The following is an 11326-nucleotide window of genomic DNA, read 5'->3' as shown; positions in this document are numbered from 1 at the left end:
ACCCCAGAACCCACTCCAGAGATGAAACTGGAGGTTCCATCCAGTGCAGGCAGGATGTGGACTGTGGCTAAGGAGAGTCTGGTTGGCTTAGGGGAGGAAAATGAGACAAATTGCTCTTCCCAAAGGAGAGAAGGTCTTTATTAATGACCAGGCAGATGATGAAGGAGCAGGTGAGGGTGAAAAACCCACCAGGCTGGGGCATTCTCACCCAGGTTAGGACAATGGCTCAGAGCTGAGCCTGGTCCTGAGCTATGCCAAGGTCTGCACCCCCAAAGAGCCCCCTTGGCCCCTTATAACACTGAGGCCACAGTCCAGACACAGCCCAGCTGCCACTTTTGGAGGAGGATGCTTTTGTACCTGGCTGCTGCACAGGATATCTCCTGCCCAGGGTGTCACAGAGTGATAGTGGCAGAGGAAGGTGAGGGGCAGAAGAAGATGCTGTGTCAGGGATGCTAACGTACAGCACACCCCTTCTTGCCAGGTCCCAGTGCCATGGGTCCCCTCAGCCCCTCATTCCCTGCACAAGTGAGCTGTGCAGAGATCCTCCTGAGCCATGGTCCGGGCTTTGCACAGCACCAGGTTCCTCCTGAGCCCCAGGTTCAGCACAGCAGCCAGCGCTGGCCAGTTCCCAGGGCTGCCAGCTCAGGGGTCCCGCTGCCACAGGGCGATGTGTTCCTGGGCTGCAATGGCAACTGTAGAGTCAGTGCCTCCCACCCCAGGAGAGACACAGAGGTCTGGGCAGGGCTGGCAACAAGGGACAGACACAGCAGAGCAGGGGATTAGCAGCTCCAGGGCCCAGCAGGCCCAGGAGGGCTCCCAGCTGCCCACTCACCGAACTGGCAGATGTACCGGTTTCGGGTCTTGCAGCGCTGGTCATTCCAGTTGAAGGCGGCTGACGCTTGCATCTCCACACAGTTCCCAAACCTGTGTCCCACCAGGATGGTGGTGAAGCCAGCCAGCAGTGACACCATGCAGAGTTTGGTGTCCTCTAGGTCCACTTACCCCTGGTTGTCTGGCTGCCCAAAAGCGAAGCTGGTGAACGAGGATGGCTCACCCACATCCCAGCGGAAGGAAGCCTTGGATGTCTTGTAGGTGAGACCTGGAGGGGCAGGACCTGGGTTAGCATGTCTGCCAGCACCCCAGGCACTCTGCTCCCTGCCTACTGCTGTCTCTCACCAATCCAGAAGTTTCCAGTCTCAAAGTCAGTGTCTGTCACCCTGTTGCCCATCTCCAAGCGACTGAGGTAGAAAGCCAGGATGTCCTGAACCTTCTGGTTTCTTATCTGGGCCAGCATCGCTCCTTTCTCCTGTGGGGAAGGGAGCGAGTCTGCCCCACCTGCATGGCCCAGCACTGCTCCAAGCAGCGGAGAGATGCCCAGAGGCACTGCAAGCGTGGGTGGCACTTTTCAGCTACACAGAGATGCTCGGAGCACCCCAGGAGTTCACCTGACATTTAATTTTGGCTCCATAGTAGGTGTCAGCTTCAGGGGACACCATGAAGCAGTCGCTGTCTATCCGCACGTCACAAGCATGGAAGGGGAAATGGATCTTTGCTGGGGACACAGGCAGGAGCAGGTGGGTCCTTGTGCCAGCAGAGAGGGGCCCACAGAGAACCCTTTGCCCCGCTTTGGGGTGCCCTGCCTGTGGATCACAGCAGTGCAGGGGGCACAGACTCACTGCCGCACTCAGCTCCTCCGTATCCCGCGTCGCAGAGGCAGGAGCACTCCTCCTTCCTGAACCTCCCGTGGAGGCACTGCCCGCTGCACCTCACTGTGGGCATAGCACTGCATTAGCTGCCAGGGGCCTCAGCTGGCCATGTCCCCTGTGCTGCCCACACTGCGCCGGCTGTGCCTGTGCATGCCCTGCACCAACCCTGTGCTCACATGCCCTGCAGCAGCCACGCAGAAGGCTCTGAAGGCTGCACGGTGCCCTCTCACCTTGGCAGTACCTGCCCGTGTAGCCGGGGGGACAGGTGCACTGGCAGCTGCTCATGTCGAGGCGCCCGCTGTTCCTGCAGCTCATGCGACAGGGGTTCCTGGGCACCTCTGGAAACACCAGAGTGACACTGGGGCATCAGGGGTGGAGGCAGCATCTCCAGGGTCATGCAGAGGCCATGGTGACAGGGGGGACTCACCGCAGAGCCCGCCGCTGTGGTCCCAGGACTTGAAGCAGCCAGAGAGGCCAGCGGTGCAGAGGGAGCACCAGGGTCCCTGCTTGTAGGGCAGGATGGGCGTCCCGGCCACTTCCCAGTTGCCCCTAGCCCCACAGACAGCTGGATGAAGATGCCCCACCCACCCTGGCAGGCCACACCCCTTTCTGGGGCAAGCCCGCACCCACCTCGCTAAGCCACACTCATTTCTAAATCACCGCCCCGCCCTCCTTCCCCAGCCCCACCCACTTCCAGCACTCGGTCCAGTCCACAGAACACAACTCGGTCTAGAACATCCAAACCCTCCCTCTTCTAAAACACGACCCTATTTGCATTTCCAAGCCCCACCCACATCACCCAGCCCCACCCACTTCAGTGCACAGTCCCACCCACCACCGGGACAAGCTCCTCCCCCCCTGCCGCACATCCCATAGGTCAGCTCATGCCCCGCCCTGGTTGAGACCCCACCCACACCACTAAGCCCCGCCCCTCTCAACCACACCCACCACGCCGCGTGCCCCACCCACAGCCCCACCCACCACGCCCCGGCCCCACCGCAGCCCCTTACCCCGGCGAGTAGGCGCACACGAAGGCCTCGCTGGGGCCGTGGGGGCCGGGGCAGCGGTGCCGGCCGCAGCCCAGCTGCCCCGCTGTGGCCCACACCAGCTGTGGGAGAGCGTTTGTCACGGGGGTCCGGTCCCCAGCAGCCCCCCCGTGCTCCTCATGCCCACCTGGGTGTAGTGGCCGCAGGTGGCATTGCTGGCGCAGCGCCCCGTCCTGTAGTCATAGCGCTGTCCCTCGGCGAACCAGAGCTCCAGCACAGCCCCGAAGCTGCCCGCGCCCGTCGGCAGCAGCTGCTCGCTCCAGCCCAGCTGTGGGGCTGGCGGTGGAGCGGGGCCCTGCAGGCAGCTGGCTGCCCGTGCCCCCGCCCGCCGCCCCAGCTCCTCGCTCCACTCCTGCGGGATGAGCATGAGCCACCCAAGGAACAGCCCCAGGGGGTATGGGGACCACCAAGATGGTCAGTCCGGGAGGTGACTGGGGGACATCAGAGGCTCGACAATGGGCAATGCTGCAAGGCACCTGTCCTGCCCCTGGTGTGGGCGGCTGGGGGTGATGGAGGGACACTGAGGGCCACCACAGGACATGGGAGACACCCCTAGGGACCAGCCCTGCCTTTGGTGTGTTCAGGTGTGAGGTGGTTGGGGAATATCAAGGGCCATGATGGGGGACCACACAAAGGACTCCAAAGAGCCCTGCTGTGTCCTTGGGTGATTGGGAAGCATCAGAGGGACATGGGGGGGACACCAAAAGGCACCTCAAGGGATCAGCCCTGTTTTCAGTATGCCCTGGATGTGGCAGTGACATGCTCTTCCCCAGGGGCCCCACACCAGCCAGCGCTTCTGCTTCATTAGCGTGTTAGCAAACTACTGTGTGTCCTCCCCGGGCATGGGCAGGAAGGTGAATGTGACATCAAAAGTGGGGGACACGGAACCTGCAAGGGTGCTCACCAGCTTCTGCATGTTGGCAGCAGGGGGCTGCACTTTGCTCCTCAACTTGTTGTGCAGTGAGAGCACCAGGAAGGTCTCCTTCGTGCTGAGAGCTGGGGGGACAGCAGGGGATAGGGCAGGGACCGAGGGGGCTGAGGTACAAGTGCCCTCCCCGTATCCCTGGCTGAGGCCAGACCCTTCAGGAGGCCGTGGGAATTCCCCCTGAAGGGTCCGACCGCAGCCGGGGATACCGGGAAGGCACCCGGGTCTCCATGGAGACTTGAGGGGAGAGAAGAAAGAGCTTTTGGGCTGGGAGCACAAAAGGGGCAAGGGGACGAGGGGGGGGCAGCCCGCTGGGCCCCCGTCTCGCACGGGTGGGCTGAGACTGCCAGGAATGTGCCCCTCTGCCCCCCTGCCTCTGTCCTGCCAGGATCCAGACCCCACTGGGCAAGACCCATCACTAACCCCCATCACCAGCTGCAGGACCCCCAGCCCCATTCCATAGCAGGCTCCATCCCATTCCCAGCCCCAGAGCCCCCTGGTTCCATTGCAACACCAGCCCCAGAGCCCCCCAACTCCATCCCATCACCAAGTCCATGCCCCTTCTCCCAGCCCCGTTCCATCCTCAGCCCCCATCACCCACCAAGCCCCCCACTGCCATCCCTGGGTGCCATCACCCACCCAGTCCCCCACACATCTGGTCTGGCCCAAGGGGACGGTGCTCAGGGTGCACTCATCCCCCAAACTCTCTGCCTCCCCGCCCTGCTGCCGGAGAGGCAGCCCCTCCACCAATTACCTCCCGGAGCCAGCGGGGACAACTTTTCTGGAGCATCCGATCTCGTCTCACCCACTCTCCACACCAGGAGGCTGCAAACCAGCAGGACCAGGAGCTTCATGTAGGTCCCGGGATGTGGGGAGCAGACCCCAATCTCCGGAGGGAGGGCTGGGGAGAGCCGAGCTGCCCCGCAGCAGCCCCGGCTCTGGGGCGAGCTCGGCCGTGCGCTCCTGCGTGCGTGTGTGTGTGTGTGTGTGTGTGTCTGGTTGCAGGATTTGATCCTATTCAGGACTCCAGACAGGCACCGCTGGGCAGCGGGAACAAAAGCTTGACGGGTGAGTAATGGCTCTGTCAAAACAGTTGCTCGCTGGAGCGAATGTGGCAGACAACTCCCGGGGCCCCGGGCTGCAGCCCCGCCGGGATGTCCCGCAGCGGGGTCAGCCCTCCGTGCTCTGCCCCAGCCCCTCTGCCCAGCCCGGGTCGGGCTGTGAGGGCAGCAGGAGCAGGGGTCGCTACCGGCACCCACTTTGGGACACTTGGAGACTGGAAGCCAAGGGGCTGGGGCAGCAAGGGGGCCCCTGCTGCCAGCCTTCCTCCTGCCCCATGAATTAAACATGCCGGGGAGGTAACACACACCGTGCAGGCACGAAGCCAAATACCCGCTCCGGAGAGCTGGGCAGCGTGGTTACAGGGTGGGAGGATGTGAGAGCCGGGGGCCGGCGGCGGGAGAGGTGCTGGGCACAAGGGGGCCGTGTCTCAATGGGCACCTGGATCAAGCAGGGGTCCCACAGCCCAGGCTGCTCAGGGGGCTCAACAACACCATGAGAGCTCTGCACCAGCACAGGGCTTTGCAGAAACCATGGCAGGTGCTCCCCTGGCACAGGGCAGAGGTGAGGGCTTCAGACATCCTTGCTCAGGATTCTGCAATGCCAATTTTGCAAGGCAGGAGGGACTGGGAGCATCCTACACACCAGCTGTCAGGACTGAGCTGGGTGTCAGCATAAACCCAGCTGTAAATGCTTCAGTTCCCTCAGCCTGAGTCTAAAACTGACCCTGGCCTGAGCCCTGGCACTAACGCCAACCCCAACTCTCATACAAACTCTCTTGCTAAAATGGATCTGAACCCTTGGCACTGATCCTAACACTAACAAAAAAACCAACTTCAGCCCTAACAATTACTTTAATGCGAATCAAAACATTAAACTTAATGCTAACCCCTAACCTAACACTAATGCTAACCCCAACTCTAATCCTAACCCTAATCCTAACCTCATCCCTAGCCCTAATGCTGACTCTAATCCTAACCCTGACCCTTATGGGTTAATGTGGACTGTAACACCAACTGCACCCCAGTTCCAGGCTGCAGCAGCCCCCTGGGGTTCCCTCTGAACTCCAGCCAGGGCTGAGCTCACCCCAGCAAAGCTGTGAGTCTGCAGCATTCCTGGGCTCCCCTTCCCAGTAGCCCCAGCCCCACCAGTGAGCAGAACCCCCGCACAGACCCCAAAGTCATCTTTTCTCCCAGGAGACTTTCCCAGGCTTAGCTGGTGCACGGGATTAGCCTCATCCTGCATCTCTGCGTGCTGGGGAGCCCCAGAGCCAGGACTGGCCATGTGGTGAGCCCGGCACCGCCGGTACCACTGTGAGTGCCGTGACAGCCACCGCCTGGCCCCGATATCTGCCGGCCCTGGGACATGAAAGGCCCCAAAGCCTCTGATGTGCAGAGAGGGAAAGGAACGGAAGGGAAGGGAAGGGAGAGGCTAGAGCCAGTGCCAAGGGGGAACTTTCCTACAGCTCGGCCTCAGGCAGGGGAAAAACCAACAAACACATGGGCACAGGCTGCGGATAAATCCCTGCGAGTGCAGGAGTGCGGCTGTGAGCAGAAACAGACCGTCAGCGTCCTGCCCCTGTAGTCAGCCCCAGCGTGATGCTCCTCATCCCACTGCCAGCCTGGCTGGCCCTGGGCATCCTGCAGCTGCCCCTCGGCAGCTCCCAGGTAAGGACCTGCATTCCCTCCCCTCCAGCCCCCCAGCAGACCTTCCTCTCTGTGCTGCTCAGCACCCACCTCTCACACCCCAGCACCCCGGAGTGGGGAGTACGGCACAGCCACAGCACCTGTGGAGCTGCCAGGCCAGGGGGATGGTCATGGGGCTTTTCCCCTGCAGCAGTGAAATGATGTTAAATGCACTCAGGGCATGCAGCTTCTCCACAGCATCCAAGTGCCAGAGCAGGACCGGGAGGTGGGGGCTGAGGCTGAAGCAGACACACAGCCAGGGTCAGACCCCAGCCAGGATGGGAAGGGGCTCTATCCAGGGCAGGACATCCAAACCAACCCCAAAGATGCTGCCTGCTCGGAAGGGTGCTCCCAGGCTATGGCAGGGTGGCAGGGGAACCCAGCAGATGACTGAGGCGTGTCCATGATCCCCCAGGAGTGCCTGAACCAGCAGCGAGCGCTCAGCGTGGTGCGGCAGATGCAGAAGCTGCTGGTGGCACAGGAGGCCGCCCACCTGCAGGGCACCCGCGGGCTCCGGCACCAGCTCTCCATCCTGCAGAGCCACCTCCAGAGAGCGGCCACCAAACGCAACGGTAATCCTGGCTGGTCACCACCACAGGTGACATTCCCTCGGGGCCAGCTCTGATCCCTGGCCCCACACAAACAGCCCAGGCAAGGGACCCCCAGCTCCCTGTCAGGCTGGGGTTGGCTCCAGGCTGGCAGTGCCCATCCCCACCCATGTCTGTCTGTCCACAGAGATCTGCCCACAGCTGGCAGTGCCCCTGAATGGACGGATGCTGGGCCGGAGCCTGCGGGTGGGCCACGAGGTTCACTTCATCTGCGACGCCGGCTTCCAGCTGGTGGGCTCAGAGACACGCACCTGCCGGCACAACCGCACGTGGAGCGGCACCCAACCCTTCTGCAGAAGTGAAGTGGAGCGGGGCTGGGGTGCCATGAGCTCTGCCCTCCCTACAGGCTCCTCTGCCACCCTCAGCTCTGGGGTTCCATTGCTCTGCCCAGAGGCTGCAGCAATGGGCACCGGGTTTGAGCAAGGGTGCACCTCTCCAGCTGATGCTCATGAATTCCTTCTCCCTAGGTACTGATGACTGCTCCAGCAACCCATGTGCCAACAGCGGGACCTGCGTGGATGGCAACCAGAGCTACACGTGCCTCTGCCCCCCAGGCTGGTCAGGCCCCAGCTGCCAGAGCCCCATCTACTCCTGTAGGTGCCTGGGTTTGGGCTGCAGAGGATGGGGATTCCCATGGGGACACTACCTGGCCATGCTGCGCCTGTCTCCCCCTTCCCTGGCAGCCCCCCAGTACCTTGGCCCCACCATCTCCCCATGCCCCAGCATGACACTTGCTGTCCCCTGCAGACTGGGTGACACTGAGCAACACCTCCTTCAGCCGCCAGCCCCGCTGTGCCGAGGGCCGCTCGGGCTCCCGGCGCTGCAGCTGTGACACCGGCTTCCAGCTGCAACCTGGTGGCGTGTGCCAAGGTAAAGGGGGGTGAAGATGATGAGATGATGTAGGGCAGGAAACCAAGGTGGCAATGGGACCTCTGGCCATTCCCCACTTTGTCCACCCTAGATGTGGATGAATGCCAGCTGTACCAGTCCAGCCCCCAGACGCAGATTTGCCTCCATGACTGCCTCAACCTCCCTGGCTCCTACCGCTGCCTCTGCCCCCCTGGGTATCTGCTCCACGCTGACCGCAATGCCTGTGAGGGTAAGAACCCAGGATGCAGGGCAGGGAGCCTGCCACGGGGAGAGGGGTGCAGTGGGGACAGCCCCACTCACTCTGTGTCACCACCACAGATGTGAATGAGTGCACTGGGAAGCAGCACAACTGCAGCCAGGGGGACCTCTGCATCAACACCTTTGGGGGCCACCGCTGCGTGCGCCCCAAGTGCCCTCCACCACGCCACAACACCAGCTATGTCAAGACCTCTGCCTTGTGAGTACCCTGCTGTGCATGGCTCAAATTGTGTCATGCCCTGTCCCAGGGTGATTGGTCCTGTTGTGAGCTGGGGGCTGTATTGTGTCACCCAGAGGCAGCAGGGAGAGTAGCAGGCAGCACTGGTAGCACATTGCCACATGGGGTGCTCAGGTGTGCTTGGCATGTTCCCCAATGGTCTTGGGATGCTGGGGTTGCAGGTGGGAGCACCCCAATATGTGGTGGCTTTATTCAGGATCCTGGCCCCTCTGAGAGTCCCAGCCTGGGGGGAATGATGCTGATTTTCCTGTGCTGCACATATATGTCGTGCCATCAGCTGCCTTTCAGCAGTCCCACCCATCCCACTCTTGAGCTTAAACTCCTTTGAGCTTAAACTGCTTTGTGCCACCAAATAGAGGAGCATCCCTGATCCTGACAGATTCCTCTTCAGGAGGCACGTCTGGCTCCATCCCTGGCCTTCAGCTGGGACTGTGGCACCCACCCAGGCCCAGCCTCAGAGCGTCACCCAGAGCTGTGTCCCTGCAAGCCACAGCATTTGCCTGGCAGAAACAGGGATGAGGGAGAGATCTGATGATGGGCACACCTGGATGTGACTGTCTTGGGTTGCTCTTCCACAGGACAGACAGCGGGGCTGGAGGTGGTGCCTGTGGCATGGGCTGGGCTTGTGTGCAAGGATAAGGGCAGCACCTTGAGTATAGTGGGTATTTTGCCCCACGAGCAAAAACGAGAGGAGAGAATGATGCATCTGAATCCATCTTATCAGAAGGCTAATTAATTACTTTATTATACTGTATTATATTACATTATATTACTTTACATCTAAACTGAATCTGCTAGGCACTCCACTGCACTCCACTGCACTGAATCTTGTGGCTGTCAGCTGACAGTCCTCACACACACACACACGCTTGGCCCTGATAGGCCAAGGAAACAAAACACCATCACTTTGGGTAAACAATCTCCATACTGCATTCTACTTTTGCACAAACACAGGCGCACCAAATTAGATAAGAATTGTTTTAATCATTCTCTGAGGCTCAGAGAATGTGAATCCCAGAATTTTCTTGGGAAAATTGCCTTGCTTTTCTCTGTGAGGAGAAACGTGGCTACGCCGAGAGCCCAACCACGGCACTGAGCGGTGGCACCCTTCTCTCCTGGCAGCCAGTGCGAGCGGAACCCCTGCCCCATGGACAGCCGAGCCTGCCAGCTGGCTGCCAGCTCCATCTCCTTCCACTACCTGCCGCTCCAGGCCAACCGCACGGTGCCCCGTGTCCTGTTCAGGATGTCCACCACGCGCTCGCTGGGGGACAGCCTGCGCTTCGCCATCGCGGGCGGGCACGGCCGGGGCGTCTTCGCCGTGCGGCGCTCGGACCGGCACACGGGAGAGCTGCTGCTCACCAGCCCCATGGCAGGGCCGGCCACGCTGGAGGTGGAGGTGGAGATGAGCGAGTTCTCCCACAAAGTCCTCCTGGGCAAGCACATCTTCAAGGTCACGGCCTTTGTGTCCCCTTATGTGTTTTGATTCCTTTTGGATGCAGGTATGGGGCCATGCCAGGGCCTCCCCTGGGGAGGAATGGAGCAGGTTCAGCTCAGTGGTTCCAGTTTTTGTCCCACTGGAGATAGCCCTCTGCCATAATGCTTTCTAATAGCCATCACAGCAAAAACTGTTTCCCTATAGGAAAAACCCCATGGGCAATGGAAGGGCTGGCCTGGGGGTGCCTGCCTCTGCCAGCCCCCTTCCTCTCTGCCCACATGGCACACAGAGGGGAAAGACAGAGTGAGCCAACAGCACTTGGCATGCAGATTCAGCTTCTCGTATCTTGTAAACTCTAATAAAAGAAAAGTGGCTATAGGAAGGGTGTCCTCCTTGCTCTATGTTTTGTGCTCCTGTGGCAAGGCTCCTGGGGACAGCTGGTGGCTGTGCCAATGGCAGGGTTGCCTTGCAGAGCTTGGGGTGAGCTACCAGTAGATCTACCAAGCCCATACAGGGTTCATGCCCCTCCCAGCACCGCTGTTCCTGGGGCCATGCTGAAGAGTCCCCCAGCATAAAAATGGGACATGGGCTGAGCAGATCATCACAGAATGCTTTGGGTTGGAAGGGATCATCTTGTGCCAACTCCACTGCTATGGGCAGGCACAACTTCCAACACACTGCCCTGAACATCCTGCACAGCCAAGACTGTCCTCAGCAGTGCCTGGAAAGCACAGCAGGGCTCCCTGGCCCTGATGAGCAGGGGATAGAGACGAGGCTGTGCTTCCTTTGTGCAGGAGGCTTCCCTCTGCAGCAGCTCTGACACAGGCTGGTGAAACTTGCAGCTCCCCAGCTCGCCAAGCACTGGAGCTGTCCCTCTGCGCCCATCTGGAGGAGGGTGCGCTGTGACAAGTGGGGTGCAGCGCCCCACACCCCTTGGGCACTCCCTGTCACCGCCAGCATGGCCAGACCCTGCTCAGGGAGCTCAGCCGAGGGTTGAAAAGGTGGCGAGGGCCTTTGGGGACAGCGAGCCAAGGACACGCCACCCCCGGCCACACGCAGAACCCTTCTGAGCCCGGGTCCGGCCAGAGCCCTCGCACAAAGCAGCCGCTGTGCGCCGACACCGGCGGCCCATAAAGAGCTCCTTGTCCCTGCCGCCGGCACCACCACCGGGGCCGGGCTGTGCTCCACCGGGGCCGGCGGAAAAACCGCCCCAGGGCCAGCAGAGGAGCCGGCTGGGCTCGGGCAGGCCGGGCTGGGCCGGGCCGGGCTGGGCGGGGCGGGGCTGGGCTGGGCTGAAAAGCCTCCCCAGGGCCAGCAGAGGAGCGGGCCGGGGCCGGGGCCGGGGCCGGGGCCGGGGCCGGGGCCGGGGCCGGGGCCGGGGCCGGGGCCGGGGCCGGGGCCGGGGCCGGGGCCGGGGCCGGGGCCGGGGCCGGGGCCGGGGCCGGGGCCGGGGCCGGGGCCGAAAAGCCTCCCCAGGGTCAGCAGAGGAGCGGGCT

General features: G+C 61.8%; 2 protein-coding genes across 3 annotated transcripts; one reads left to right on the top strand and one right to left on the bottom strand.

Annotated features, from left to right (window-relative positions):
* Nucleotides 1-110: 110 nt before the first annotated feature.
* On the bottom strand, nt 111-4691 carry LOC136561451 (C-type lectin domain family 18 member A-like). The gene is made up of 12 exons (XM_066557764.1): nt 4432-4691; nt 3657-3748; nt 2880-3104; nt 2717-2814; nt 2134-2255; nt 1937-2044; nt 1677-1769; nt 1446-1552; nt 1177-1306; nt 1003-1099; nt 833-924; nt 111-680 (listed from the first exon to the last, which is right to left on the bottom strand). Exons 1-12 carry the CDS (start codon nt 4529-4531, stop codon nt 643-645), a joined length of 1302 nt encoding a protein of 433 aa, XP_066413861.1. The 5' UTR covers nt 4532-4691; the 3' UTR covers nt 111-642.
* Nucleotides 4190-10212, top strand: LOC136561452 (fibulin-7-like). Of its 2 annotated transcripts, XM_066557766.1 has the most exons (10): nt 4190-4531; nt 4708-4745; nt 6202-6403; nt 6837-6993; nt 7157-7327; nt 7497-7622; nt 7777-7899; nt 7991-8128; nt 8218-8356; nt 9518-10212. In XM_066557766.1, the coding sequence occupies exons 3-10, from the start codon at nt 6335-6337 to the stop codon at nt 9876-9878; spliced, it is 1284 nt and encodes a 427-aa protein (XP_066413863.1). In that variant the 5' UTR covers nt 4190-4531; nt 4708-4745; nt 6202-6334; the 3' UTR covers nt 9879-10212. The 2 variants fall into 2 exon arrangements, with proteins under 2 accessions (XP_066413863.1, XP_066413864.1); XM_066557767.1 differs by lacking the exon at nt 4708-4745.
* The last annotated feature ends 1114 nt before the right edge of the window (nt 10213-11326 follow it).

The sequence above is a fragment of the Molothrus aeneus genome, chromosome 11 (genome assembly GCF_037042795.1).
Source record: "Molothrus aeneus isolate 106 chromosome 11, BPBGC_Maene_1.0, whole genome shotgun sequence".
Lineage (NCBI taxonomy): Eukaryota > Metazoa > Chordata > Aves > Passeriformes > Icteridae > Molothrus > Molothrus aeneus.
This window is presented reverse-complemented; position numbering and strand designations above follow the sequence as displayed.

Bases quoted from the DNA above. Each gene is read 5' to 3' on its own strand.
- LOC136561452 (XM_066557767.1), top strand. From the start codon at position 6,335: ATGCTCCTCATCCCACTGCCAGCCTGGCTGGCCCTGGGCATCCTGCAG. The intron at 7,328-7,496 runs GTGAAGTGGAGC...CCTTCTCCCTAG, and splicing joins CACCCAACCCTTCTGCAGAA to GTACTGATGACTGCTCCAGC. The intron at 8,129-8,217 runs GTAAGAACCCAG...TCACCACCACAG, and splicing joins TGACCGCAATGCCTGTGAGG to ATGTGAATGAGTGCACTGGG.
- LOC136561451 (XM_066557764.1), bottom strand. From the start codon at position 4,531: ATGAAGCTCCTGGTCCTGCTGGTTTGCAGCCTCCTGGTGTGGAGAGTG. The intron at 2,815-2,879 runs GTGGGCATGAGG...GCTCTCCCACAG, and splicing joins CCTGCGGCCACTACACCCAG to CTGGTGTGGGCCACAGCGGG. The intron at 2,045-2,133 runs GTGAGTCCCCCC...TGGTGTTTCCAG, and splicing joins CCACAGCGGCGGGCTCTGCG to AGGTGCCCAGGAACCCCTGT.